The sequence below is a fragment of the Falco punctatus genome (genome assembly GCF_963210335.1).
Source record: "Falco punctatus genome assembly, chromosome: 7".
Lineage (NCBI taxonomy): Eukaryota > Metazoa > Chordata > Aves > Falconiformes > Falconidae > Falco > Falco punctatus.
Genome location: NC_137587.1, coordinates 42,357,593 through 42,384,425, shown reverse-complemented (window position 1 = coordinate 42,384,425; position 26,833 = coordinate 42,357,593). Strand labels below are relative to the sequence as shown.

General features: G+C 44.7%; 1 protein-coding gene across 2 annotated transcripts in view; it reads left to right on the top strand.

The window, feature by feature from the left end:
* The window catches only part of KCNH5 (potassium voltage-gated channel subfamily H member 5), a 210,576-nt gene extending 184,094 nt beyond the window's left edge, over nt 1-26,482 (top strand). For both annotated transcript variants that reach the window (XM_080395853.1, XM_080395852.1), the window contains one exon: nt 1,877-26,482. In XM_080395853.1, coding sequence (XP_080251979.1) covers nt 1,877-2,824 — 948 coding nt within the window. In that variant the 3' untranslated portion in view covers nt 2,825-26,482. The remainder of the gene's footprint in view (nt 1-1,876) is intronic.
* Nucleotides 26,483-26,833: the final 351 nt, after the last annotated feature.

Genomic DNA, 26,833 nt, shown 5'->3' with positions numbered 1-26,833 from the left:
TCAGCACCGGGCAGAACAGCACAGGTGGACAGGGAGACCAGCGGAGGAGCCAGCCATCTTCTCTGAGGTGGGGCTTGGGGACACATCCTTGCAGCTGGTTGCTTTCAGCATTGCATCATCTGCCAGAGGTGCCGCGCTGCTCTCCAGGGAAAGGAAGGCACAAACAAAATAACACTACCCACCTTCCAAATCTTCATTTAGGGAGCGTGGCTTCAATTAAATGCAATTACTTATTTTTGAATCAAGTGCAGCTTCTCTTGCATTTATTCGCTGTGCTCAGTGGCTTGGCTGAGAGAGAGTTGCTCCATGGGGGGAGGTGCTGATGAAGGGGAGCTTCCAAATGAGTGTATGTGCCGCTGCATCTAGGTCAGAGGAGTCAAATGAAAGTATCCTCCATGTTTCTTTCTTTGTTTTGTTTTGTTTTGTTATTAAACTGGGCTTCTAATAAACATGTTAACTTTCCAAATTATTATAATCGGCTAGATCTATCAGCAGCACACAAGGATGTATTTACTGCGTTTGAAAGCTCTCTAATGAAGCTTTGAAGTCCAGCCCATCCCAGATTCACGCAGGGAAGGAGCTGTAGCCATCGTGGCACTCCTCTCTGGCTTCTGAAGATGTGAAACTTGAAAGCAACTATTACTTTGCAAATATGGACAGGTGTGAGAAGCCTTTTTATAGAAAGCAAATAGGTACCAAAATACGGATACTCAAATGGATACTTCAAAACCTACATCTGACTGTCACAGAGTTTGTTCATGTGTTACAGGGGCTTGCTATTACTTTTCTTACCAACACTATCCCTACACAGTGCGTATTTGCATTTGATCACATGCTGTTTTCACTTCAGTATTGTCATCCAGAGAACAAGTTTCCCTAATGTGCCTCAGTCCCACACTCCAGAAAACTGGATGAACCTAAAAAAAAATAATTTTGTATGAGTAAGATGCATAAAATCCACAGCAAGGTTTTTACTCTGTGCATCGTACCACAGCTTGAGGCTCAGATTCCTTTTCGCTTAGAGGCCTGAGAGATGCTGCAGGGTGAAATAACTGTGGCATGAACTGGCATGGTGGCACAGAATGGTGGATCGTGCTGGGGTTTATAGTCACACCCGCTTGTTACGGTGCTTCTTCATGATGCTCCCAGTACACCCACACATACGAGCCATATAAACTCTCCAGGAAATGCTCATGTTGCTGCGTGAAGCCACCCAACATGGTACATGGGGAACCTAATTGCACCCTCCAGCCACTTCTAAAAAACTAGCAGCAATAAGCACAGCTAGAAAGTGGTAAGTACACTTGGATTTTCCAGTCTCTGGAAGGGTATGTACATTGAATTAACTTGTAGCTGTGTAGTCTCCACTGAATTACTGTTCCCTTTTGATCTGTACTAAAGATAGTGATGGAGCAGGTATGAGTGTGAGTAATGGGTAGATGGGTATCACAGTATCTGGGTTCTTGCTTACTTGCTTGCTTCTCTTTATTCAGTTTCTTTCCTTCTCTTGGTGCTGGGATGTTTTTAGTTCTTCAAGGCTCTATCTTCTGCATCAAAAATGAAGGTGAAACCTTTTATACTTTTAAGAAAGTGTGTCTGTGGGTTGACAGTTGGACTTGATGATCTTAAAGGTCTTTCCCAACCTAAATGATTCTATGATGTTATGATTCTCTCTGTATGTACCCTACCTATGCTGTGGCGTATATCTGAGGTTACTGTGTCGTGATCAGCTCCATGTGAATTCACTACAAGAAATCAAGATAGAAAGGAAGGAGAAATGGCTGTTCTCTCCATACTGTTTCCTCATCTCCCATTACTGTTTGCCATACGCAATTTCTTTTGTGTACTGACTCTGTTGTGGATTTATGCCCCATAGATCATCTTCCGAAAGATCAGCGATGTTAAGAAAGAAGAAGAGGAGCGCCTGCGCCAGAAGAACGAGGTGACACTGAGCATCCCTGTGGACCACCCTGTGCGGAAACTCTTTCAGAAATTCAAACAGCAAAAGGAGATGCGTAATCAAGGCTCAGCCCACATTGACCCAGAAAGGAACCAGCTTCAGGTGGAAAGCCGGGGCGTGCAGAATGGGGCCTCCATCACAGGCACCAGCGTGGTCACCGTGTCTCAGATCACCCCCATCCAGACGTCTCTGGCATACATGAAAACCAGTGAGGCTGTGAAGCAGAACAACAGGGATGCTATGGAGCTCAAGCCAAATGGAAATGGAGACCAAAAATGTCTCAAAGTAAACAGTCCGATGCGAATGAAAAATGGGAATGGGAAAGGGTGGCTTCGACTGAAGAACACCATGGGGACCCATGAGGAGAAGAAGGAGGACTGGAACAACGTCACGAAGGCTGAGTCCATGGGGTTGCTGTCTGATGACCCCAAGTGCAATGACTCGGAGAACAGTGTAAATAAAAACCCACTGAGGAAAACAGACTCTTGTGACAGCGGAATAACAAAAAGTGACCTTCGCTTGGATAAAGCCGGTGAGACTCGCAGCCCCCTGGAGCACAGCCCCATTCAGGCTGACGCTAGGCATCCTTTCTACCCTATTCCTGAGCAGGCCTTACAAACCACGCTGCAGGAAGTCAAGCACGAACTCAAAGAAGATATCCAGCTGCTAAGCAGCAGGATGGCTGCCCTTGAGAAGCAGGTGGCAGAAATTTTAAAAATATTGTCTGAAAAGAACGTACCCCAGATCTCTTCCCCCAAGTCTCATTTATCACCCCAGCGGCACCCCCAGATACCCTGTCAGGATATTTTTAGTGTTTCAAGGCCTGCATCACCTGAATCAGAAAAAGATGAAATCCACTTTTAGCATATACCTGTGTGTATATATGTATACAGTATATATGCAGAGGTGTATATATACCTTTATACATATATATGTGTGTGTGTATACAGTAAATATATATACATATATATTTTCACTTGCATCCAATATGACTTGAACACACCAAGGGTTTTGATATGTAAATATTGCATGTCCAGCTGGATTCTGGCCTGCCAAAGAAAACAATTATTAACATAGATATTGCTTGTATAATATGCAGTTGACTGCATGCACACTTTACATTTATTTATAATCTCTATTATGTAATAAAAGAATGACTTTTGTTTAACAAAGGCAATGTACTATTTAAAGAATCAGGGTCTAACCTGCCAATATTGCCATGACAGTTTTGATCTCAGGCTGGGTGAATTGAGCTTTTATTTCCTCACTGTCTTTTCTGCCGAGTTAAGCAGTAGATTAACGTGACGTGGAGGACGCATTCAGACTCCAACTAGTATTGTTTCCTGGATTCGTTCCATTACAATATACTGTATATTTGGTGATAAATTCCCTTACTCCTCCTAAAGGGAGGGCTCAGCTCCGTGGCCAGGGAAGTGCACCATGTCTGGTGCTGGGGTGGATCACTGGAATTTATTCATGTGGGTATGGTGCATGCACAGCCTTTTATTTCAAGTATTCTCCTGCTCTTTTAACATCATAAGTAAGAAATAATAACGGTGATTTATGTAACAAAATGAAACTAACAGAAACTCTGTTAGCTGCACTCCTTGAGTGTTTGGGGGTAACTTCTTTCTTGAAAGCCTCCTTTTACTGATGCCATTTTTACTGAACTGTTAGAGTAACATTATGTAGATTCTCTTTGCAGCACTCAGCGATGGTGTCTGGTTCTGTCAGTATCTTCATTAAGATGTCCCGTTTGTGCTGAGGTTGCTCTCCTGCTGTCCCCTACATTGCCTCTGGCAGAAAGACTTTGCATAAGCAAGGGAGAGAGCAATCTTAGGATCCTCGGGAACCACGTGAGCAGGTTTGAAAGCCTGAAGTTAAAAGGCTGCAGTTAATTCCCCTCTACTCTCTTTTCTGAGGACAGTTATCTGTCTGCAGCTGCCTTTGAGAAAGAAAATAACTGGTCAGGATGAAATTCCCTTTAGTCCGAGGCACCTGGATGATAGTGTTTGTGTGAGAGAGTGGTGGGTAAGTGTGGGGAAGATGAAGTCCTCCCTAGGGTGCTGCCCACTGCTCTTGTCTTGGACTTGTGGAAGGTTCCAGTGCATGGCAGGGGCACGCTTCAAGAGCAGGAGCAAGAACATGTATTGAGTCCTTTAGGTCTGTGTCAGATGCTCTGACCCTCCTCTTAGCTGGCCCCCATCAGCATCTCCTAGTCTTGGACCTTGCTCAGACTCCATCTCCACCTCCTAGGCTGGAGCATCACCCTTGACATGGCGCTGCTGGCTTCGCAGGGCTGCAGCAGGGCAGACTTTTGCACTGGATCCTGTTCGTTCTCCTGTTTGGAGCTGAAGTTTTGGACTCTGCCTGAGTCTGCACCTGAGTGGGATGGTTTTTGTTGGTTTTTTTTTCCCCCTCTCTGTTTGCACTGGTTTTGAATCCAGGTACATGTGATGCACAGCAGAAATGGTCATCACAGCTTCAGAGCTGTTTACCAGTACAGCTTGAGGGCAGCCCAGCAGAGTGCAACGGCTCCTTCAAAGAAGGATTTCTGCTCCACACTGTTTAAGTCCTCTTGCATCAAGATCCTATATTTTCAGAAGTGCCTGGAGTAAAACAGTATACCACAAGGCATCACTATCAATCAGGTAAATAAAAGACATGTTTGTAATTAGTGGGCATCCTTACCAGCCACCAGTACCAGCTCCATTACTTAACATTAGGAAACTAAACTGAACTAAATCACTTCCTGAAAAACTAAAAAAATGCCAAACAAATGAACAAAACAAACCATCATTTGCAGTAGGGACAGTTAAGAACCTGCATCTTAGGGTGAACCTGTCTTCTACTGTGAAAGCCAAACCTGTAAGCCCCTAAAAGTTTATAAGCAAGCCAAAGAAGTCATTGCTTCTGTTGTGTCAGTTCGCAGCGGGGTTCGGGAAGGTGATGGACTTTCTCATTTGTTGTTTCCTTTCTATCCTGTTTCTGCCCCTCCTCCAGTTCCTTTCTTTAGGAAATTATTGATGGGGGGTGGGAAGGATAAAAAGCCACCAAAAGGGACAGCTCTTCCCAAAGTCTGGTGGTTAGGCTGCCTGCTCATTCTATTTTTCCACAGCTGCACTGGCTGCTGTCAGAAGTTTCAGCTGTGTTCTGCAGCTGCTGTTCTGGCACAAGTGCAAATCTGTAACTTTGCAACCACGCTTTGGTCTGCAAGGACAAACTGCACTTGCAAAGCAGCAGGACCTTCAAGGTCCTACTCTAAATCCCACCCTGGGACTCTGAAGGAATAGGGGGGGTTATGGGGTTAGGGAGTTACAGGGTTGCCGCAGGCTGCTGGAGTATGTACAGACGTGGGTACAATTTCAGTGCCAGGCTTTGAATATTCTTGCCTGACCTGGATTGCTGATGAAGAAAGCAACTACCCGGAGCTGCCCAGTGAATAGCTGAGTCATGCAGGCTGTCTGGGGTGCAGATTTTGGTAAAGTTCTTTGAATGCATGGATTTGCTGTGATGTGATGCTGCAAAAGAGCCAGCAGGGTAACGGGGGTGACTTTGTTAGAAAGCTTTAGCCTTAATGGCATTCCTCTGCCTTTGTGAAGGACTTCTTTTCTTTCTCTGTAACTGATACTAGTTCTAGATAGAACTGCATGGCATGCAAAGGGATCTCTATTTAGGTTTATCTTGTAAGTCAGGTGTAACTTTGTGCCACTTTATTGTGAGAGAACATGTAATAGGATTAATCTGACCATGAAAATTGTTTGAGCCCGGAATGTCTATTACAGTTCAAGTGCAACTCGACTGGTTAAAATGTGTAGTGGCTAAAAGCTATAAATAGTGTAAAAATACCAAGTTCATGAAACAAATACGGTGTTTCCAGGTCCACTTCTAGTGCTGCTTAGACTCTGATATTCCACTGTCATCCATTGGAAGTTCCGTGGAGCCAGCCTGTACCTTGTACGAGGCAGTAGCCTGATGGGTACCTTGCAAACGTAGAGGCAGGCTGCAGGTGGGCTGGCCCGTGCCCTGTGTGCTGGACTGCAGCCAGAGGACCGATTTGCAGGATTGGCGCTGGTAGCCATTGCTCTCCAAATTTGGCTTGGACAATTCTGAAGCTCTTTGCCTCCAAAATTTCATGATTGGAGCATTGCACGTTGTTTCATGGAGTGGTTACTGGGGCATTGGTTCAGCTTTCCTGTCCCCTCGCGGTTTTGCATGTTGCAGTCGAGCGTGCAGCCAGCTGGGGCATTCCTTTGCAGTTAAAGAAGCATGAGTGAGTCATAGTCTTGTAGTTCAGGCTTGACTGAAAGCAGCCACCTGTAGTCATTAAGTGCAATAAGGACACAAAGGTGTCTCTTCCACCCAAGCCAGTTCTCAAGCAGCTACTTGCCTGTGGAGGGACCTCTCGGCTGTATGCTTTCCTTTCCTGGAAGAGCCGTACGTTGCACAGATGTTCCTGCCACACGCTGGTGACAGTATTATTAGCACGTGTGCTTTGTGTGTTCAAAGCGTTTTATCTGCACACAAGTGGATTTTGTCTTTCTGGACTTTGGAATAGAAATAAAATATGTACAGAAAAGTAAACGCTTTCCAAAGCAAATGAACTAGAGTACCTTTAATAGCTTTTTTTGTGTAACATTACATAGACGAGCTAGAACAGCACTTCAGGATAATTGCGGAAAAGAATTAATTGTACTAGTGAAGATTCAGTTTTTCTGAATGTGTATTTGTAAATTCTTTTTTCCATCTTTCTGTCTTTGCCAGGGGACAGGGGTTAGAGCAGAGCTGACTCTGGAAGTGACAACTTTAAGCTTTGCCCATTTTTCTTTTCTCTGTTCTGCAGAAGTAGTGCGACTGTAGGGGCTCAATGCTGCCAGCACCAAACTTTGGGCTCATTGCTAGATTCAAATTTGGTCTTCATTTACTGCCACATGGAAAGCAACCCTGTTAGGTGTGAATTGAAGGTTGAATCTGGTAATTGTATTGTATTTTGGATCCCAGGACAATTTTAGAGAACTGGCAGCTGCAGAAATAATGTTGTACTATTTGCAAGCCATGAGCAGTCGCTCTGGAAGTAACTGAGACCCTTATACAGACATCGTCATTTGCATGGGTCAGAAAACAGATGTTGTGCTCATGAAATAGCTTGGCAGCATTTGGGGGAAAAAGGTGTCCTAAACTGGAAGGGAAAATAAAAAGCCAAAGGTTTAATATGTAATTTGGGAGTGAAGAGGCAAAGGAATATATTATAATGAATTGACACTTTTTTACTTGGATTTTGAGCATTTAGGAAACCCAAACCTATGTTTTCGGGTGTCCGAACTGGACAGACTGTTAAAATATTTTTTTCCTAAGTGAGTTGGCACCAAAGTGCTACCATTTTTTTTTTTAAAAGTGTTTGAATACCATTTTCCTACAGAAAAGGGTTTTAACACGTTTTGTTACTGTTTTTAATAGGCTGTGTCTAAAGGCTTGTATCAGATCTTTTTTTGTACCAGAAGCTCCTGTGTTAGCACATATCTTCAGGTCTCTAGGATCTATAAATCTTTATAGTCCTGCTGTCAAGGTACTTGTCCAAGGGTTTGAGGAGTGGATTCTTTTAGAGAAAGGCATCTCCCCATGGCAGCTCGGGCTCTGTGACTCTCCCATCCTGAGCTGCAGTGAGAGCTGGGAGCACTAAACAGCAGCAGTTTGCATTTTTCTTGGCACTTCTGCATCAGCACTGATATCCTTCAGGGAATTTAAGGCAGGCAATAGAAAAGTTGACACTCATTTTTCCTGGATGGCCCCAGTCTTTCACATATGTCTGTGCTGCCAGAGCAGTGCTTTCCCATGGAGCCTACAGGGAGGAAGAGTTTGATCCAGCTAGATTTCCACATTTGGGAATAGTTTTTATAACTTTCCCATTATTTTTTTGGTACAAATGGATCACATGATCTCTACGTGCTTTGTTGGTTTTAATATGTTATAGTGCATTTCAAAATTAAATACATTCTTAAAGCAAGGTGCTGAATAGAGCTAAAATAGACAAGAAGTCCACATTATTTCTGGTAGAAAAGCAGCAAATTTTCTTACTGACATAAAGAATATTGTGCAAAAATCAGCTTTGTGATATCTAACAAATGACTAACAAAATAAAATCATCCTTACTGAGGGTATGTTTAGTCATACAGAAAATTGACCTTGTATTGCACAGTGGGACAAGAAGGCCTATATTGATTTTGAATACTCAAATGATAGAAGCATTCAGAAAGGGTTTAACCAGGCCATGATAGATAAATTCTATTAATTTATTATGTTATGTTAATCATCCTTCTCATGCAAGGCAGGTGGAACCAGGCATCTGGGGCAATGTTCTCACAACCTTTTTATCCATTGTATGTAAAGCAGATCAGTGCATTTCTTCATTATTTTTCTGCTTGGAGATGTAAGCTTGCTTGGCCCACAGTCTGAGACTATCGGTGTGCACCAACTCTGTATCTGGCTGTCCGCCACGAATACATCAATTAGCCTTAGTTAAAAGCCCTGTAAAAAGTATTTTGTATTAGGTTGGGCTCAGCTCGCCCCCCGCCTGCAGTCATGACTGTATGTTACCTGGTTCAGATTTGGTTCAGACTGAGCAATGGCAGAATATACTTCTGCCTGCCTGCAGAAGATGTGTAAACACACCGTATGTATCTATACCTACCCATTTGGACCAGGGACTCAGATCTGGCCCATTTAAGATGGGTGTTTTGGACAGGTGGGATAAATCGTGCTCTGGAGGTGCCAATCTGTCATCATTTACTGTGGAGTAATGACTTGAGAATTAGATGCTTGATTTGTAGACTGCTGGAGGGTAAATGAAGTGAATCCAACCCATAACTCGAGCTCCCAGCCTCATCTCGTTTGTATAAAAAGGTGCCTCTCAAAGGAACCGCTCACCACCTTTCCAGCACAGAAGCACTTTCATGCAGGTATGACTGTACAGGGAACACTGAAATGTCTCACCACGTGGCCACAAACAGTGTTCAGCTCCTAAACTGCTAATGGGAGCTCCATAAAAACAACCAGATGCTCAGTTCTTCGCCTGTGGTGATCAAGTTTTTAACTTTTTACCCCAGTGGCGTGACAGGATAGTCCATGGACCCCCATTTTCACAGGTCCATAGCACTTGAGACGCTCTTCATCATAATGCACGATGCTAAGGCAACAGAGGGGAGTCAACGGTCAATTTAGGGACAGTGAAAGACTGCCATCTGTTTGGGATCTGCGGCTGCTCTGGGACATTGAGGATGTTGGGAGTTCTATTGCTGAGCTGCATCATGCAGTGGAAAGAGGCCAAGGCTTGGAAATGTTCAACAAAGAGAAAAATTGTAGTGAAGCGCTTCCAAGGTAGAGAGTGCCGAGCCATCAGGCGGCTGCCCAGGCCACTTTGCGCTGTGCAGTGGGAGGGGAGGGGGGAGAGCTGGCAGAGAGGAGGTAAAGAACGGTGCCTAAAAATGGTGACAGTATTCCACTGCAGTCAATACCTACTAGTCTTTGCATAGCGGCTGTTGGTGTTTTCATCATTTATTTATTTGGAAGTTGGCAGACTCCTTGTTCCTTCAGGTGGCATTTAAGGATGAAGCTGGCAGCCCTTTCTGGGGTGACGGCTGTGGGACGAGGCAGGGCCATTAGAGGATACTCAAATATAGATGCCCTTAGGGGAAATGTGGCCTTCAGGAGAGCCAAAGCTCTTCTAGCCTGCCAAAGACCTGTCCGAAAGGGGACGTACAGTATCCAAACCGTGTAGCACCAGTGTATGGACTTGTATGTATGTATGTATGTATGTATGCATTTGAAGCTGGCCCTGCTTTGAGTGGGGTGGGGGTTGGACCAAATGATTTCCAAAAGGACCCTGCCAAGCTATGTTGTTTTATCATTTGGTGATTCTGTAGGTTTTAATAGCACAAATAGAGATGAAGTAAAAGTTGAAGGTTCATAGTTATGTTACATTATTTTCTGGTTTTCAATTTCAATACCGTACTGAGGAATGTGGTGCCAATTTTCAAGATAGCAAATATTTCTAAGAGCTGATACCCATCAAGCAGACACCATAGAAATTTGGCATATTCTAAAACTACAGTATATAAATAAATGAAGCCCTTCACTGGGCATCAGCTAACATCCACACTGGCTGCCAAACACTGAGAAAAATGTCTCAGTGACCATGCCGTTTCTGGAAGCGGTGGGCTAACATGGATGCATTGGCAACAGCCACTCCCTTCTCCAACCTCTTCACCAGCTGAGTGAAGAGTGATGACAGTGTCTGAAAATGCCAACAAAAAAAAATCAATAGCATTTGAGCTGGTTTTCAGTGTCGCCTTGGCAGACACGCACATCCAAGGCTCTAGGAAACATGTGAAGGGCAGTGGCAAGTAGTTTTCACGTTAGTGGGCAGGATCTGGAGATGTTTTTTCCCCCACTGGATTCAGACAGCTCCTCTCACTGTCAGTGTGTCGAAGCCATTGCTGAAATGGCCTGGGCTTGTCCAGGGGATTGAGTGCCTCCATGGGGCCCATCACATGCCTAGAGTCTGCCCCAGCCCCATTCCCAGGCTTATTCCCTGCTTTTCTAGGCACATTCCAAGGTTAACACCTGGCTTTGTTGGATTTAACCGGAAAGCTTTTTTTCCAGAGTCTGTAGCCTCCTCCATATCCATGATGCCTCAGAGCGTTACTCAAAAAATCCTTCCCAATCTGTGGCTTAGCAGCAAGTCTCCAAATTAAACAAGAACAACAGGGCAAGCCTTCTGCAATTCTCAGTGCATTATTTCATTAAACAAACCTTGGTTTTTTGGTTGGTTTTTTTATGGCTCTTGTACAATCTTGAACAGTATGGTGTTCTGTAGAATAGCAGAGTGTTTGTGGGTTTTAATGAGGGAGTTTGAGAAGAGGAACCCAAGTAAGACACCAGCTTCACACTCAGTCCAGCATCTGCCAGGTGGGACTGTTGCCTCTGTTTCCTCCTCTCGTCACACCACAGGTGACCCTCACCACAGGTGGCACTTTGCACTGATATGGCACTTTGCACTGATGCCATGCCATGCTAGTAGCAGTCCACTTCCTCAGGCAGATCCTAGGGTTCTGCTCTACATTTCTGTGCATTCTGTGGAGGACATGAAGGCACTTTCCTGTCCTGGGCTTGGCTTCAGAAGAATTTCCTGAGTCGTTGCACCTCTTTTCTCTGTCACCACTTTGTTTTCCTAGGGAAAAAAAAACCTTTTGTGCTGGTGTCCACCTCCTCCAGCTGACGAGGCAGGAGAGGACACGCATGGCTCATTGCAAGCAGGTGAGGAGCGGTGCGGTGACACTGCGCTTTCTGACTGATCAATTGGGAATCCAGTCGTAGCCAGGGCTGCTGCCAGAACTGTTAGTTGGAGGTCACAGTTCAGTGTGTAAATTGGGTGCCTTACCTGAGCTCTCATGGAAGAAGTTGTTTTTGTTCTAAAGCAAAACAAAATTTCTGCTCGGCTTCTAATTAGTCCTCTGTTGTCCCTGCAGGATTAATTACTGCCTTCTTCACTTGTAGCATCAAGTGCTGTTTGGTAACAGCTTCTTTTTTTCTTTTTTATTTTAGGTATAATTAGGAGGTCTGGCATTACAAACAAGCTCAGTCAGGCAGTACTTAAGAATTACAGAGCTGAAATGTCACCGAAACTAGTAGTTTAAACCTAGCTTTTGAATACCAACAACCCATTGTACTTGCGGCCTGTTAAGAGCTCCTCACTTTGGGGTCATCAGTACATCAGTGTGAATGTCCTTCCCCTGCAATCAGTAACAGAAGAGGTTTGGTTCTGCAGGGTCCTCCCATGATGTAGCTCTTGGAAAAGGACTGTGGTTGCAAGGATGCAGTGGCACCTCCCAACTCTTCCTACTGCCTGTTGATGCTCTGTAGCTTCCCAACCACTTTTTTTTTTTTTTTTTTTTGCTTAAAGGAAGGGCTGAGTGCCACCAGCTGCATAATTCTATCAAGTGGTAAATTCAATTTATCGAGTGGGAAAAGCAGTAGCTAGCAATAAGGCAGGATTTGGGTTTTAAAAATCTGCCTTGTGGGAATTGAGCAAGCTACCAGAAAGACAATAAAGGATTAATCTGGCAATGCATGCCAAAGGAATGCTGAACATGTAAGCGGGAGAATTTATTGATACCAGTGAAAGGGCTCATTAACATTAAAGTGCAAAGCAACTCTGTAAATGTACCTTTCAACTGTCCCAATAAAATCCCTGTACTCAGACAAGGGGAGCTAAGGCTTGTTTCTGTGGAGTGCAGAACTGGCTTACCGGCTTTTCCAGAAAACTTGGATGCAAAACATGTTTCCTCAAATGTAATAGTTGGCACTATTTTACTAGCACGGGCAAATTACACAACTAACCTCAATGTATTTCCCCTGCCACTAGTTTCACACTGATTCAAAGACGCTCCTAAAGCTGGTACTGCAGTATTTGTCATAGCACAGGTTTGTTCCCTTCCTCGCCTGTCACTGGCTGTTGAATACTTGCCCGTTAAGAAAGCGGTGGCCCTGTAATGGACATGGAACACCACAAGGGACCTGCGGCTGGTGGGGGTGCAGTGGAGATCAAGGATCACCATGTTTTTTTCCAGAAAATATCCCAGTAGTAAAAATACACTTGCTGACTGTCTAAAGCTCCGACGCCTTATCAGCACAGTTTGCGTAACAGAATCCCATTAGTATTGCAAACCATTCTCACGTGAATTAGGACATGATATGCTTCATAAACTTTACATACCTATTTACTGTTATGCGTATAGCACTTGGCTGGGGCTTGTACATGCAAGTGTGTCTGCATATCTCATGTTAGTTTCTGTGTGTTTTGAAAGCCACATAATACAAAGCAGAGGGTTTTCTGCAATGAAAAGCAGTGATTCCCTTGTTTATCTCTTTTCTCTTTCTCTTCTTTTTCTTTCTTTCTTTCTTGCTTTCCTTCCTTCTTCCTTTTTTTCTTTCTTTTTATTTTATTTGTATTTCTTTTTCTTTTGCTTTTCCTTCCTTGACTTCCTTTTTGCTTGCCCAGATTATTAGGCTAGCAACATGTAGAAATGAGAAGATTCATTAACTAATGTTGCACCAGCAGATTTAATGAGATAATGATCTGTTTTGCTATTTATGTTCAGAAGAAATAATATGCTAATAGGAATTGTAGTTCAGGCTTATTTTTTAATGTCCTGCTTAAATACCAGGCAGCGACTGAGAGGTTCAGTAAAGTGGTCTCAGCAGAACTTTGAAATTGTGTTCTTCGTTTGGAAGGTAAATATTTTCAGACTTCAAGCATCTTGTGTAAATGTTCTTATTAAGGTCAGTGGAAATCTTTCCATTAATTTCTCTAACTCTAACCCAGTTCTTGCAGAGGGACCAGGACAGTGAGTTCCAGCGTGGGCTGAGCTTTCTCAAAACCGAGAACTCCGGGTACTGGAATTTTAATTTCAGGCCCTTGTCTAATGCAAATGGGTCCAAGATTTCACGCCCTACAAAATGCTGCATGCTGAACGCAGGCAGAAATGTAGAGGATGTGTTGGAAGATTGGGACAGCAAGGTGACTTGCCATAAAAATCAGCTGAACCGATCAGGGAAAGGGCACTTCTTAATTAATACATATTTGAATCCAAATGACTTGTTCTCCATGTCTGAACTGTCAGTAATTTCCATCCAAAGTAACTGCTCAAAATTCATGACTGTCTAGAATATCTTTGTACAAGCCAGATATGTACATAAGCTGTGCAAACTCTCTCTGGGGAGCAGCACAGTTAAAAATAAAGTTATTATTGCTACCACAGAGAGAGAGGATGACAAAGACAGGAGGTTGCGCGGCAGATCCTGTGAGGCACTGACTCTTGCCCTGCAGCCCTGTATCTGAGTGCTGCTGATTCAGGCACAGGCTGATGTGCTCAACTTTTGAGTCCTGTTTGTGTTTCCTCATGTCTGGCCACCCCTGGAGTGGAGCAGAGCATCACGCAGGGAAGGAGCAGCTCGCATGGGACTGCATGAAGTGTATCACCCACCCCGGACCAGCCTGTGGAGAGGGATGTCCTGGCTCCATGGGGGCCACGGGAGTTTTGGCATGGGGTTTGGGATTCCTGCCCTGCCTCCCCCACCTCTTTGGGCTTACGGGTTCCCACTTATGTTAAGGCAACTAGTCATCCTAGGATCTTAAATGAAGAAAAACCTGGGGATACTGGGAGGAAAGAGGGACGAGGGGTGGGCATGATCTTGCAGACTTCTCTGTTCACCCCACCTCCGCAGTGGTGTCTGGTGAAGTGTCCTTGTAACAGTATGCTCGCAGTATCCTCACAATTAGTGGCAGGGGGAGATTTTTCTAAATGAATTGTCATCGTAGAGGATCTCATTGCAGTCAAAACGTTGTACTGTTTTCCCAGCTTTTTTTCTTAAGTGTTCCCCTCACCCCAAATGACAACTGACAACTAAACTGAGCAGGAGCTGCTAGACAAGCCTGCACACAAGAGGCTGAACCTAAAAAAACACCCCAGTCTACCCTGGCCAGGTACCCACAGGGTCTGTGCTGAGCACCCATCCTAGGCATAACCTGCCTTCTCATTCTTTTTCCCTGCAGAAATGCAGCTGCATAGCCAATACTTCTTTTTTTTTTTTTTTTTTTTTTTTTAGTTTCTGTGGGAGCAGGCAGCCTTGTATTGCCAGCCCAGCACTCGCTGCCCCACTCCTGTGCTGCGACACCTCGCTCTGCACCCCTGAGCACCTAACAGGGACGGTCCTGCAGCGCTAATCCCTGGTTTGTGGGAATTGTTCCACTAATGTTAGCAGGACTTTCTTCCCAAGCAAACCCTAATAAGCTTTAAAGCCTCCTTTTTTACCTGAGGTCCTCAGTTGTGATTTCAAATTTCAAGGTGTCCCATTAGCTGAAAAAGCACCAGCTGGTATAATTGTGTTTGTGCAACCCTCATGGAGAAGTTGGGCAAAACGAGTGGTTTTAAAAGCTCATGTTGGAAAAACTGATCTATGGAGTAACTGCAGCTTTTGAATGTATGTGATTCACAGACACTGGACTGCGGGGAGGAAAAATATTTTGAGAAAACTCTTTTTTTGCAAGGGAGAAATTGGGGGAAAGGGTTATTGCTTGGATAATGTTTCTTTTATTACTACTTGCTGCTCTTTGTACACTAGCCAATGCAAATGACATTCATGTTATTGATGATATTTTTGAAAAGCCCAGCTATCTTTTTTGCTGTTGTTAATATACTGAGGATTTGGGGGGATTTAAAATGCCTCTGCCTTTCAGGATTATTTCTACAAAAGCAATTGAGAACTGTGTTTTGACAGCAGGAAGCTTATAAAAACCTAGAGAAAAAAAATAATAAAGCATTTGAAACTGAACAGCTATAAAAGGAATGCACCTCTGCTACCATATCAGAATCCTGCAAAGCAATCATGAATTACATCAAGAAAGGACCATCTTTCTACTGGAAATGACCCATCAGTTCATACAGAGCGAATGCTCCCTCGACCACTGGCATGACTGCTGAGGAGGAGTGCGTGGGAATGTGTTGGTTAAACGTGACTGCCCTGTCACTTGTGGACATTGCCACCTGTGGTCGATTGGAATTGGTTAATCGGTAGCGAGCTTCTTGTTGCACTTTTTCTGTTTGCTAAAATTCAACAACAAGGAAAATGTAGGTCACTTTAAAGCATTGGCAGACAACTGTTTCTAACCCAAAGGATTATGGGTTTTAGCACAATGAACTGTACTTCTTCAGGGAGGATCAATGTTGATTTTTTTTTTCCACACGTCTTTATTTACATGTGGCTATATTTTCATTGATACAAAATAAAAAGTGCATTTTATTGACCTTGTGTGTTTGTGTAATTACTTGTCTTGAGCTCTGGCACCACAGTAGCTCTTGTTTTCCTGGCCAAAGCAGGACACAATTTGTTGAGATTAGTGAGCAAAACAATCTTACTTTTAGGAGGCTTGGGGATGGGGGAGATGCATAAATCTATTGTTAGAATAGAGCTTGTATACAAAGCAGTAGGAACAACACTTGACCTTCCTCCTCACTAGCATGAAGACAATAGGAAATAAATCAAGCTGAGCTGGGCACGCATCTCATCCATAAAACTTCCGTAGCATCTAACTCCCTCTCCCAAGCAAATTATGATGAAGAGGGAATACTTTATCTAAGTGGATAGTAAATATTTACTCATTACCTTTTGTTCATAAAATGTTCCATTTTATTTGGTGCAAATGCATACCTTTGCTTAAAAAAAAATACAAATCAATATGTTAATTACATTCCAAATATAAAAGAAGTTTGGGAGGGTGGGGTAGAGGCAGAAGTGTTTCACTTGGAAATCTAAATAATTTCTAAGACATTCCTTCCCTTTGCTTCTTACATCATTAGCTTTGTCACAAGTGGCATGCCCCAGAGAACCACCTGTGCCAAGGTGCCAGTGACTTTTTTGACATAAGCACATTGCTGACATGTTCTTGAAGCCACAGTTGCCCCTTCAGCTCAGAAACCAAAGCATGTGGAAATTGGTGGCCTTTTTCCCATTCCCCTGCAAGTGGCTTTGACCCAGATCATACAGGCTTTGTGACAGCAGTGATGGTACCAGGGTAAAACACCCAAATCCAGCTGTCCACAGACAGGTGTTTCCATAGGGACAGGGTCTCTGGGGAGAAAGTGTTTTCTGTTTATTGTGAAAAATATTCATTGCTGACCCTTTCTTTTTTTGACTCACTGAGCACTTACTCTCAGCATCCTCAGCTGCGGTGAGGAGACACCACGCTCAGCACAGGAGGGAGGACAGCTTAAAACCTTCATGGCAGGCACTGGTACAACAGGCCATCATTTCTGTCACTGAAAACCCAGTGGCAAAGACTGCTCCTGCTGCTTGTCTTTTGTAATTAGGGCTGGCTTTCGCCAGATTGGAAGCTGGCAGCATCAGTGCAGCAGCTTTTTCCAAGTGGGCGTTCAGGACCATGTCAAGGCTGTGCATCCCTGCCCTCAGAGCCAAACTGGAAAGGGAGCTGCCAGGCATGACAGAGGGAGACTGAAGGATGAAGAAAGAGTGGATCTATTGGCAGGACTGTCTGACAACACTGGTTTGTGCAGTAATGCAGCTGTGCTTGAGCAAGCTGGCACCTTCTGTCGTTATCCATGGGACTGGTCCTCACCAGCATCCCAAACACCTTCCATGCCCACAGACAGGGTGTGGCTTGTACCCCTACAAGTGGTAAGGATGCTGGCCAAGATGTAGGATCAGTCCCCGAGATTGCTGAGGCTCTGGGGGAGACAAAGCACCCATTTCACTTTGCAGATTGCTTTACCTGTGCATATTACCTCTGCTTGCCCCTGAAAGCCAGGGAAATGATTTAATATATATGCACATTTTATTCCCTTTATGAGAGCACCATCCAGCACACTGGGCTGAAGATTTATTCTCCGGGGCTGATGCTCCCACTGATTTAGGATCCAGCTATAAATAATGTGTATAAGCTATCATGGGCCAGGAGCATGGGGCAGGGACAGAGGCTCGCTTCAGACCGGCTCCTTCGTCACATCAGTGCACCCTTTACAGGCAACTTCTGACAAAAGTGTTTTTCCTAATTGTCCACAGTTATGTTATTTGGCAGAGAGTGAGGCTAAAATCATCTTACACTTCTGATTAGGTGAAGTAATGAAGACAGAGTGAGCAAGTACTTGAATGCTGGAAATTCTTCAGTGGCTAATTTTGCTGCATAGAACTAAAACAGCTGCTCACTTCAGAGCACAGATTGAGCCAGACACTGGAAGCTACCTGAACTTTTTTATTGCACAACTCAGAAAATGGATAAAGAGAGAGATGCCACTGATGTCAGCTAGTTTTGGGGCCACCTTGACCACCTCACTCTCCTGGCCTTTCCATCTATCCAGGTCTGCCTGAGTATAGTTTCTTGCTCACCTGGCTACACCTGAGAAAGTTCATAGATCGTTACCTTCAGACATGAGCAGGCTGGTCCTTCAGGCCTGAGGGTGGGCTGTTTGAAGTGTTTGGGCAGCATAGGGCAGATAGATGAAGAGCTACACTGAGCTCACATGCAGCAATCTGTCTCTTCAAACACCTCTGTAGCAGCACTGCTCAGTGCTTTTGACTGCCAGTACCGGCAGCTGCTCAGCAGCCACTGCCACAACTTTTTGGAGATGATTTTCTGCCCCTGGTTAGATAGAAAGACAGAAGAAACACATCCTCATTGCTTAGTTCAGATGTGGGAAACAGGGGTCTGCCTTGCAAGGCATTTGTGAATGACTTCTCCTGCTCATAACCACTCCTCATCAAAGGTTGACAAACAAATACAAATGTATCACGTATTTATAGAATGAAATACAAATAAATTGTGCTGTATAAAGAAATGCTAGAGACACTAGCAAAGTACTTGCCTTACTTCCTCTGCCATCAAAAATGGGTATGCAGAACATCAAGATCTGCTGATGTTTGCCAAGAGTCTTTCTTACTCTACTTCTTACTTATTATCTCATGTAAAATTCAGGCACCTCATTGAGGATGCCAAACTGGAACCTGATCCTGCTAAAGAGCCCCCACAATGGGCAAGACACAGGGCTCTTCCAGCTCACTGAAGCCCTTTGGATGAGTTTATCTGTCCCCATTACCCAAATAAGAGGGGCTAAGGCAGGAGACCCTTCTGTCATTAGTGTCCTGGGCTGATGGTTATAAATTGCCGTTGTGCCGTACAAGCACAGGCACGGAAACATTGCTTCCTGCATCTTTGCAAATACATATCCTGGGGGTGAAACGCAGTATTTAGAGACAGCACACAAGGCTTCAAGAGCAACATGTACAGTACATCCAGACTGTTCTTAATGAAGAGCCCATTTGCAAAAGACTTGAAGAAAATTATTTTTAGAGTTGCTGCCAAAAGCTTTCTGTGAACATGTTATGAGGGGCTGGCTGAAAGATTCTTAAAATGCAGATCACGAAGGGAAAAGTTTGGTGCATTGGTAGTATCTATTATTCTTCTACACATGGAGAACATGTTCAGGAGGAGTGAAGGCAGCATGTGTCAAGAAAGGACATACGGATTTTTTTTTTATTGCTGGAAAGGAAGCCACAGATGGAGCTCCCCTGTGAAGAAAGGTGTGCTTCTGCCCAGGGTTTTTAAAAGCACATTTCAGAGAAAAGCCAATGGGTTGGTCTGTGGGTTGTAGGGACATGGTTTAGTGGTGGACAAGGCAGTCTTGGATTTACAGTTGGACTTAATGATCTTAAAGGACTTTTCCACCCTAAATGATTCTATGATTCCCCTGCAAATGACAAGTCTCTCTGCTTGGAAGTGCCCAATAACTAAACCAGCAAGAAGGCACAAATCTGTGTGACAGCTCCTGTCTCCACAAGCTCCCCGGCTCACGTCTGCCAGGCGCTGCACCTCTTTGTTTTGCCCTGTGCCTGCAAGTCACTTGCTGCTGTCCAGCTCTCACGGACGTTGCTACCCTCCCAAGAGCTCCCACTACCATCAGCAGTGCCTGTTGCTCCCTCTAAGCAAGAGAGACAGAGAGCTGAGCACATGTTCACTCCCTATTCAGGGCACAGTTTTAAAGCTAACCTGTGATTCTGCATGAGAGAAACAGACAAAGAGATTCCAAACCTAAGTTTTCTCTACAAACCTATTTGCTCCCCTTCTGATTTTCAGGGATGCTGAAACAAGGACGGGAGTACCTGAAATCAGAAGAGGCAGGTTGCTGCTTCTGGAAGGCTCATCTCTGGCTCCCAGGGTGGAAAAGCAATCTGAGAGCTTGAATGGGCCACCACTGGGGACAGTCCAACCATTTCTGCAGCGAGTCATGGAAATTCACTGTCAACCCCACACCTAAATGACTGGTGCGGTCAGGCCAGAACAAAAGTTGGCCACGTTTGGCCCAGTGCTGTGCTAGCCCACTAACTTTCAAAGACACCCAAATATCATAGACATTTTCCAGAATTCCCAGTTTATACAGACCACATGGAGGGTTTATTTCTCATTAGACCAGCACAACTTACAGCGTTCTTTGAAAACAGGCTCTCACTGAGAGGGTTAGAGGTAAGAAGTCTAGGGTAGGTTAAATACTGCAGCAAAGGGTCTAAATCTGTATCTCATCCTATTGGCATGAAGGAGAGCACAGCTCCATCAGCTGGAAACCCCCCATTGAGGTGACCTTTCTGAGAAACAGCCAAGTATGCCACCCCAGAGCTGCTGTCTTCACAAATGCTGCTACCAGGCTTAGTGCTACTCAACACCTCCTTTAACAAACAGGAGGAAGGTCTTCTGAGTATGCTTGTGCCGCTTGCAAATGGGAATAAATGAGGGGGAACGGCAATCAGACAGGAGAGCGAAGCACAGGTGCAGGACACGCGGCCAGCTAAGTGCTCCTGACACGGGATGGTGCTGGCTGTGAAGAGCCCTCAAGGGCAGGGGCCAGCAGCACATCACCAGGCACTTTGAAAATATCTCTGGAGCAGAGCCAGGAGTGTGCATTGTCGGGAACTGGCACTGATTGGCAGGAAGATGGACCGACCAATTTAATAATCCTCTTCCGTCTCTCTCCTCTGTAATTCTGTGACATTTTCACTAAGAAAGTAACACGCGTCCAAATTAATCTGATTGCAGTGAAGCGGCCTGTCATCAGCCCCTGGAGGGAGCAGGGCGGTGTGATGGTCTGTCTCAGCTGAGCGCAGGTGAGACCGCTGCCCCGGCGTGGGGCAGAGGGTGACCCTCCAACAGGTTGCCAAGTCTATTTACTAATAATTAGCAGGGAAATAAGGAAAGGCTGGATAAGGACATTGAATTTTTTTATTGCCTGCTAGGTAAGTAAAGCACAGGCAAGGAATAGAACTGAGATGAAAAATAGATGGCCGGGCAGACTTGATGCATTCATCAGTCTTGCCATCTATTTATACATAGGCATTAGGGTGGGATTATAAATCAGTGATATAGACACTGCTTAAACAATAATATATTGATATGCGCGATCTAAGACTGCAGAACAGGCACTATTCAACATGGGAGGAGATTTTGGACATATTAGCACAATATATATATATATATGTGTGTTGTAATATTCAAAGACCCCACTTCAATACGCCACAAGTTGGCAGTACCCTGCAGCAGAGGAGGAAGGTGCCCGTGGGACTGGCCATGGGGAGGGGGTGCAGCCCTGTCTCAGATTTATTTCAGCCATTTGGGCTGAGCGGGGCCTGGGCGAGGGCTAGGTGCTGCGGACACGGGAAAGCACGTCTCACTCAACAGGCAGCAAGAGAAAAGGCAAATCTGTGATCATGCAGCATGTGAACAATCAGAAGTCACATCCAGGGATTCAAAAATCGTGGCAAGATTTTGCATTTGTTGAGATGGAAAGGAAGTAGCAAGAAGAACAGAGAAGCATAATTCTGTCCCTGATGCTCCCCCTCTTCTCCAGTTTCTTATCTTTTTTTCATTCAGATGCAGTAAATTACAGGCTTTTGTTGGGAGTGTAGAAAATATTCATTAGTAATTATTTTCCACTGAAACATAAAGTGAAAAATTGTATCTCTGGTTTCATGGGTGGAGGAAAGTCAAAGGGTCTGGAAATACCCACAGCCTTTCAGAACCAGCTTAGCCTGTTATTTTCCAAACTTTCTCAGAAGGGTTCTGCTTCATGCTTGGGACGGCAAACTTCCTTCTCCAGCAGCAATTTTTTAATAGGAAAAGCCCTGGATCAATGGGTATAAGCAGAACCTTTGAATCCCATTTGTGGTTCACAGTCTGAGAACACAAAGTGTATTATTTTTCCAAAATGCCCTCATCCTCCTTATCTTCTATTTACTTTGTGAAGCAGGGCCAGGAGCTGCAGACATTTCCTCCAGCCACCAGATCACCCACCCTTTGTCTTTCTCCTTCCTTCTAAAAATTAAAAAAGGCTACTTCAGTCTTTCACAGCATAATTTTTTAATTGTCTAAGCAATCAGCGTTTCTTAGTGAAAAATGAAAAGTGCTGAACAATAGTTCCTGAGACATGGGCAGACCAGGAACAGATAAGGCCTGGCCCAGCAGAGACTCATTTCTAATAAACCTACAGCTTCAAAAGGTTGGGGAAATTCATCCTGGGAGCATACGAGAGTGTGATGGCTTCACAAACGTCTCAGTTTTCCTTTAGTAAGGTGATGTTTTCTTCCCCTTCCCTTTCCCCTTTCCTTTTCCCGTCTCCCTTTCCCTTTCTCCCTTTCCTTTTCTCTCTCTTTTTTTTTTTTCACCCTTTTTTGTCTTTTTTTCCTTTATCTTTTTTCAGCTCCCTCAAGAAATGCAGACTTTTGTCCTGGGTGGTTTGACCTGCAGTTTTGAGGTTGCTTTGTTTATTCTGGCCAGATGACTTTCTAACTGTAACAGGGAGAAAAAAATAATGGAAGGAGTCCAACCCATCAGCTGTGACAGCCCATGTACACTGGTCGTCTAGCACACGAGATTTTCGGCTAATCTTGCTTGAAACAAAGACAACTAAAGAAAACAAACTCACAAAAACCTCCGACCTGTAGGAAGTTGACGGAACTAACCCCTCACCATATGATATTTGCTAATGAACTGCATGCAGTAAAAAATGTGTGAGAATCCTTTCTGAAGCTTTTTGGGAAGGGTGATGAATTATATTCAAGTAATGTAATAAGCAAGTCTGAAAATGGGTTGTGGTGGGTGGTTGCTCCCCCCCCCCGCCCCCCAGCTAAATCATGCCATAAATGTTTCCCTCAGCAGATGCAGACGCACATAATATCTTTCGGGATTTTATAACCATGACAACCAGTTTTAAAGGAACGTTTTCAGTTTCCATAGTTTAAATTAGAAGTGTATCCAAAGAGGGCTGTAAAATGAGCAGAAGTAAGCTACTATTTCCACATCTCCCTAAGAACAATGGAGTGTTACATTTTTACCTTTATTATTATATATAAATATGATACGGTGTAAAATAAGCTTATATACCAACTTTTACTTTCAAAATTATTTTAAAAGCAAAGTTTATTGCCTTGCTAAAAAGCTTTCATTTTAAAGATAGTGAAATTAAATCTTTCTCATTTTAACTCATGTTAGATTTAATGATACTGTAATTTATAATGAGTAAAGCATGTTGACATTTAATGCATATGACTTCTTTGAAGTTACATCCTTTTAGTAGAAATGAATTTTTATGAGTTTTTCCAAAAGGGTTGAAAGACTTTAGGTAAGCTAAAAATAACCCAGGAGCGAGTTTAATCTGTGTAGGACAACGTTCCTTTTATTTTACATTGAAATCTCATTAGCAGCAAGGTGCAGACAACCTTTCAGTGCTTTTAAATACTTTAAAAATTGATGCCAGGCTCTGGACTGGAGTCACGAAGCGGGGCCAGTACCCAAGCCCAACATGGTGCCAGTGCTAGTGTCCTGATGACCTGCTGAGCTGGGGCTTCACCCCAAAAGGCTCCTCTCTGCTCCCCATTTCTGTTCTAGGCTATGTTCCGTTCCATCCAGGGCTCATCAGCCCTGACTGGCACATACCGACCCAATGCCCAGCACTGCTCATTAACACTGGTATCACCCATTTAGCCACCTGAAGGAGCAGGGCAATAGGAAAAAATGGGTGTGAGTCACCCATAGAAAGAGAGATGGTGATCCTGTCTCAGAATTCCCTTTTTCCTTATCCTATGAAAGAAGTTAGAACAACCCTTCCTAGTACCATTAAATTGAGGGCTGGGAGCTTGCTTGGATGCAAGCAAAGCACTGAGCAGGGCCACGCAGGGAAAAAATGTTCCCTCCTGGGTACATGCTGCTGCCACAGCTCCATGCAACGTAGCGTTCATCTGTTCAACTTTTGGTGCCTGACCTATAGTTTTTTGCATCTCAGCTGATCACCCAGACCTGTTTTGTAAGCAACAGAAAAAGGCAGAGAAAGTATGTGCCTGTGCCTGTGTGTGCACATGTGTTCATGTGGGTGCATGCATGCAATAACGTGCCTAAGCAGAATTTTTTCTCAAAATCAAACATCTGGATAGGTCAGATGGACAGTGCTTTACAAACATCTCTTCCTCTTTTGGATTAAGTTAGGAACCCAGAACCTCACTGAGATGCAGGTGTCTGCCTTTGCATGGATAAATCCCACCTGTTCTTTGAGGGTCTGATCTGGCAAAACATTCCCCTGTAACCAGGAGATAAATAAGAACTGATGGTCCCCAGGCCTGCAGAGAGTGCAGCAGCGCTCCAAGCCCTGGTTACAGCAGCCTGGCTACCATGTTCATGCTTTCTCTTGGTTCAATTCCATGTTTTGGCTACAAGAGCATTTATTACTCAGATTATTCATTTTAACCTTTGGTGGCTCACCTGCTCAACATCAAATGTATTAAACAGAATGCTCAGTAGGGCTTTTCAGCATAGGTACTTAGCCGTATCTTAATTACAGCCATATCATACTTAGCCAAAATATCTCTTTCCATTTGCAAGTTTCACATGATTAGTCCCTAGTTTGTCATTTCTCCCTAGTTTGTCATTTCCAGATCATATTTCTAACCCTTCTTGAAGCAATTTGCATAAAATCTCTATGGAGTTGTTTTTGTTTGCCATGTGGCCAAAGCACCAAGTCAGCCTGGCTGGGTGATGCAGCCCTCCCTCCTCTTCCCCCAGGGCAGGGTACAACCTGCCTACAAAGTCCTAGGCAATGCCTGCGTTCATTTACCGTGAACAAGTGCCGTTTCACATGATACATGTGAAAATGTACTGTCAAAACAGGCAGCATATGACATTCAGTTGAACCTTTCTGCATCAAATCAGCGTTATTTTGGCATTTCTAAGAGATGCTTTGCTACATGTTCATGTGTAACAAACAGCAAATTCTACACCCATGTGACTAGGGATCCACCTGGGGATCCACCAAAGGAAGATGTGCTTGTTGGGCTGTTTATTAGAAAACTACTGAGGACTCAAGAGTTGTGCAATTTCTCATTAGGGATGACTAAGGTGACCTGGTCATTCCTCCCCCACGGTGGAGGTCTCCAACCCTATCCTGAGAAGGTAATTTCAGCCTGCAACACAGCCCAGGTTTCTGATCTGAGGTTCACTATTGCCAGAGGGGCTTCTCCCACATGCACATTTGCACACAACTGCCGTCACTGCTAATTGATCACCCACTCGAGCTGCCTGCCAGGCTGGACACAGCTCTTGAGCAGCAACATCCTCTTCTGCAGAAACACCTCAGTGCTCCTGTGTGGTGCTCTCTGGAGAACATTCCGACCCGTGCCTCGCTCCCTCTGGCTTGACATTGTACATTCAACTTCAACTGTGGTGTCAAACCAAACCAAGCTGCTGGTACTAGGCTACAATAATTGGCTTACGTTTGCATTAGCTGATCCCATCTTTTCATGCCGAGCAATAAAATCCCAAATAAATGAAGCAAAATGCTAGCTTTAAACAAGTGTTGCAGACGATTGCAGCCAAGATCTGATCATCCGGAGAGCAGCAAACCAGGAATAGGTAAGCAACCTCAAAATCCTTCAAAAAAAGGTAACTCTACATGGCTGACAAGAAATTCCCAGGAGATTGGATTCCAAAACACCTTGAGTTAGTAGGGGTTTTAATTTGAAAACCCATTTCTCCCATCTGATCTCTGTTTGCTGGTCCCACAGTTTTGAAATTAGCAGTGGGCTCATCTCATCTGAAGATCCATTTGAGGAGTTAGTGTTAGGGTAAGGTACACACCCCACCCCCCCACCCCAACGTGTCTCTCTTGATGAGACAAGAAATTATTTCTCTCATTTATTTTTATGCCTGAGAGCAGAGGAAGGGGATAGCTTTTGGGGTGAAAAACCTTTCTCCCCATCTGCACTTGCTGTTGCAGAATTAAGGACAGTAACTGGAGATTTTAAATTTAATTTTCATACCTTGGAACAAGCATGTGACACACCGGCATAGAGAGCAGACATGGGGTTTCATCTAGCACAAAGACCTGCTTAGGCTGAGGGTTACAGAAACTAATCATGTTGTGTTTATTGTTATTGTTATTACATAAAATTTCTTGACACCTGGCAGCTGTAAAAGCATTAGATCCTACAGCCATACAAACGCACCAGCACTATCACTTATGTGTTTTAAATGGAAACGCGTGGCTCACCAAACCTGGAGAACATGCCAACTTGCACGTGAAGTTATGACCTTGAACCACTGCCCACACCACTCTGACATCTGCGTGCTCTGGGGGAAAACAGGCTCATGGCTTCTGACTGTGCCGCGCTTGCAGTGCTGATGGCTGAGGAGGGACACAAAAGCACCTTGGATTTCCTTCCCCTTTAAACAGTAATTTAATTTGAGTTTGATACGTACGTGCACATGAGAGAGACTGCGTGACTACTGCACAGGAATACAGGTTTCTTGCTCGTAGTCCAGCTGAACTGCCAGCTCACTGCCGAGACCCCACTGCCCCCAGCACTGCCGAGACCCCACTGCCCCCAGCACTGCCGAGACCCCACTGCCCCCAGCACTGCCGAGACCCCACTGCCCCCAGCACTGCCGAGACCCCACTGCCCCCAGCACTGCCGAGACCCCACTGCTCCCAGCACTGCCGAGACCCCACTGCCCCCAGCACTGCCGAGACCCCACTGCCCCCCAGCACTGCCGAGACCCCACTGCCCCCCAGCACTGCCGAGACCCCACTGCCCCCAGCACTGCCGAGACCCCACTGCCCCCAGCACTGCCGAGACCCCACTGCCCCCAGCACTGCCGAGACCCCACTGCCCCCCAGCACTGCCGAGACCCCACTGCCCCCCAGCACTGCCGAGACCCCACTGCCCCCAGCACTGCCGAGACCCCATTGCCTCCAGCACTGCCGAGACCCCACT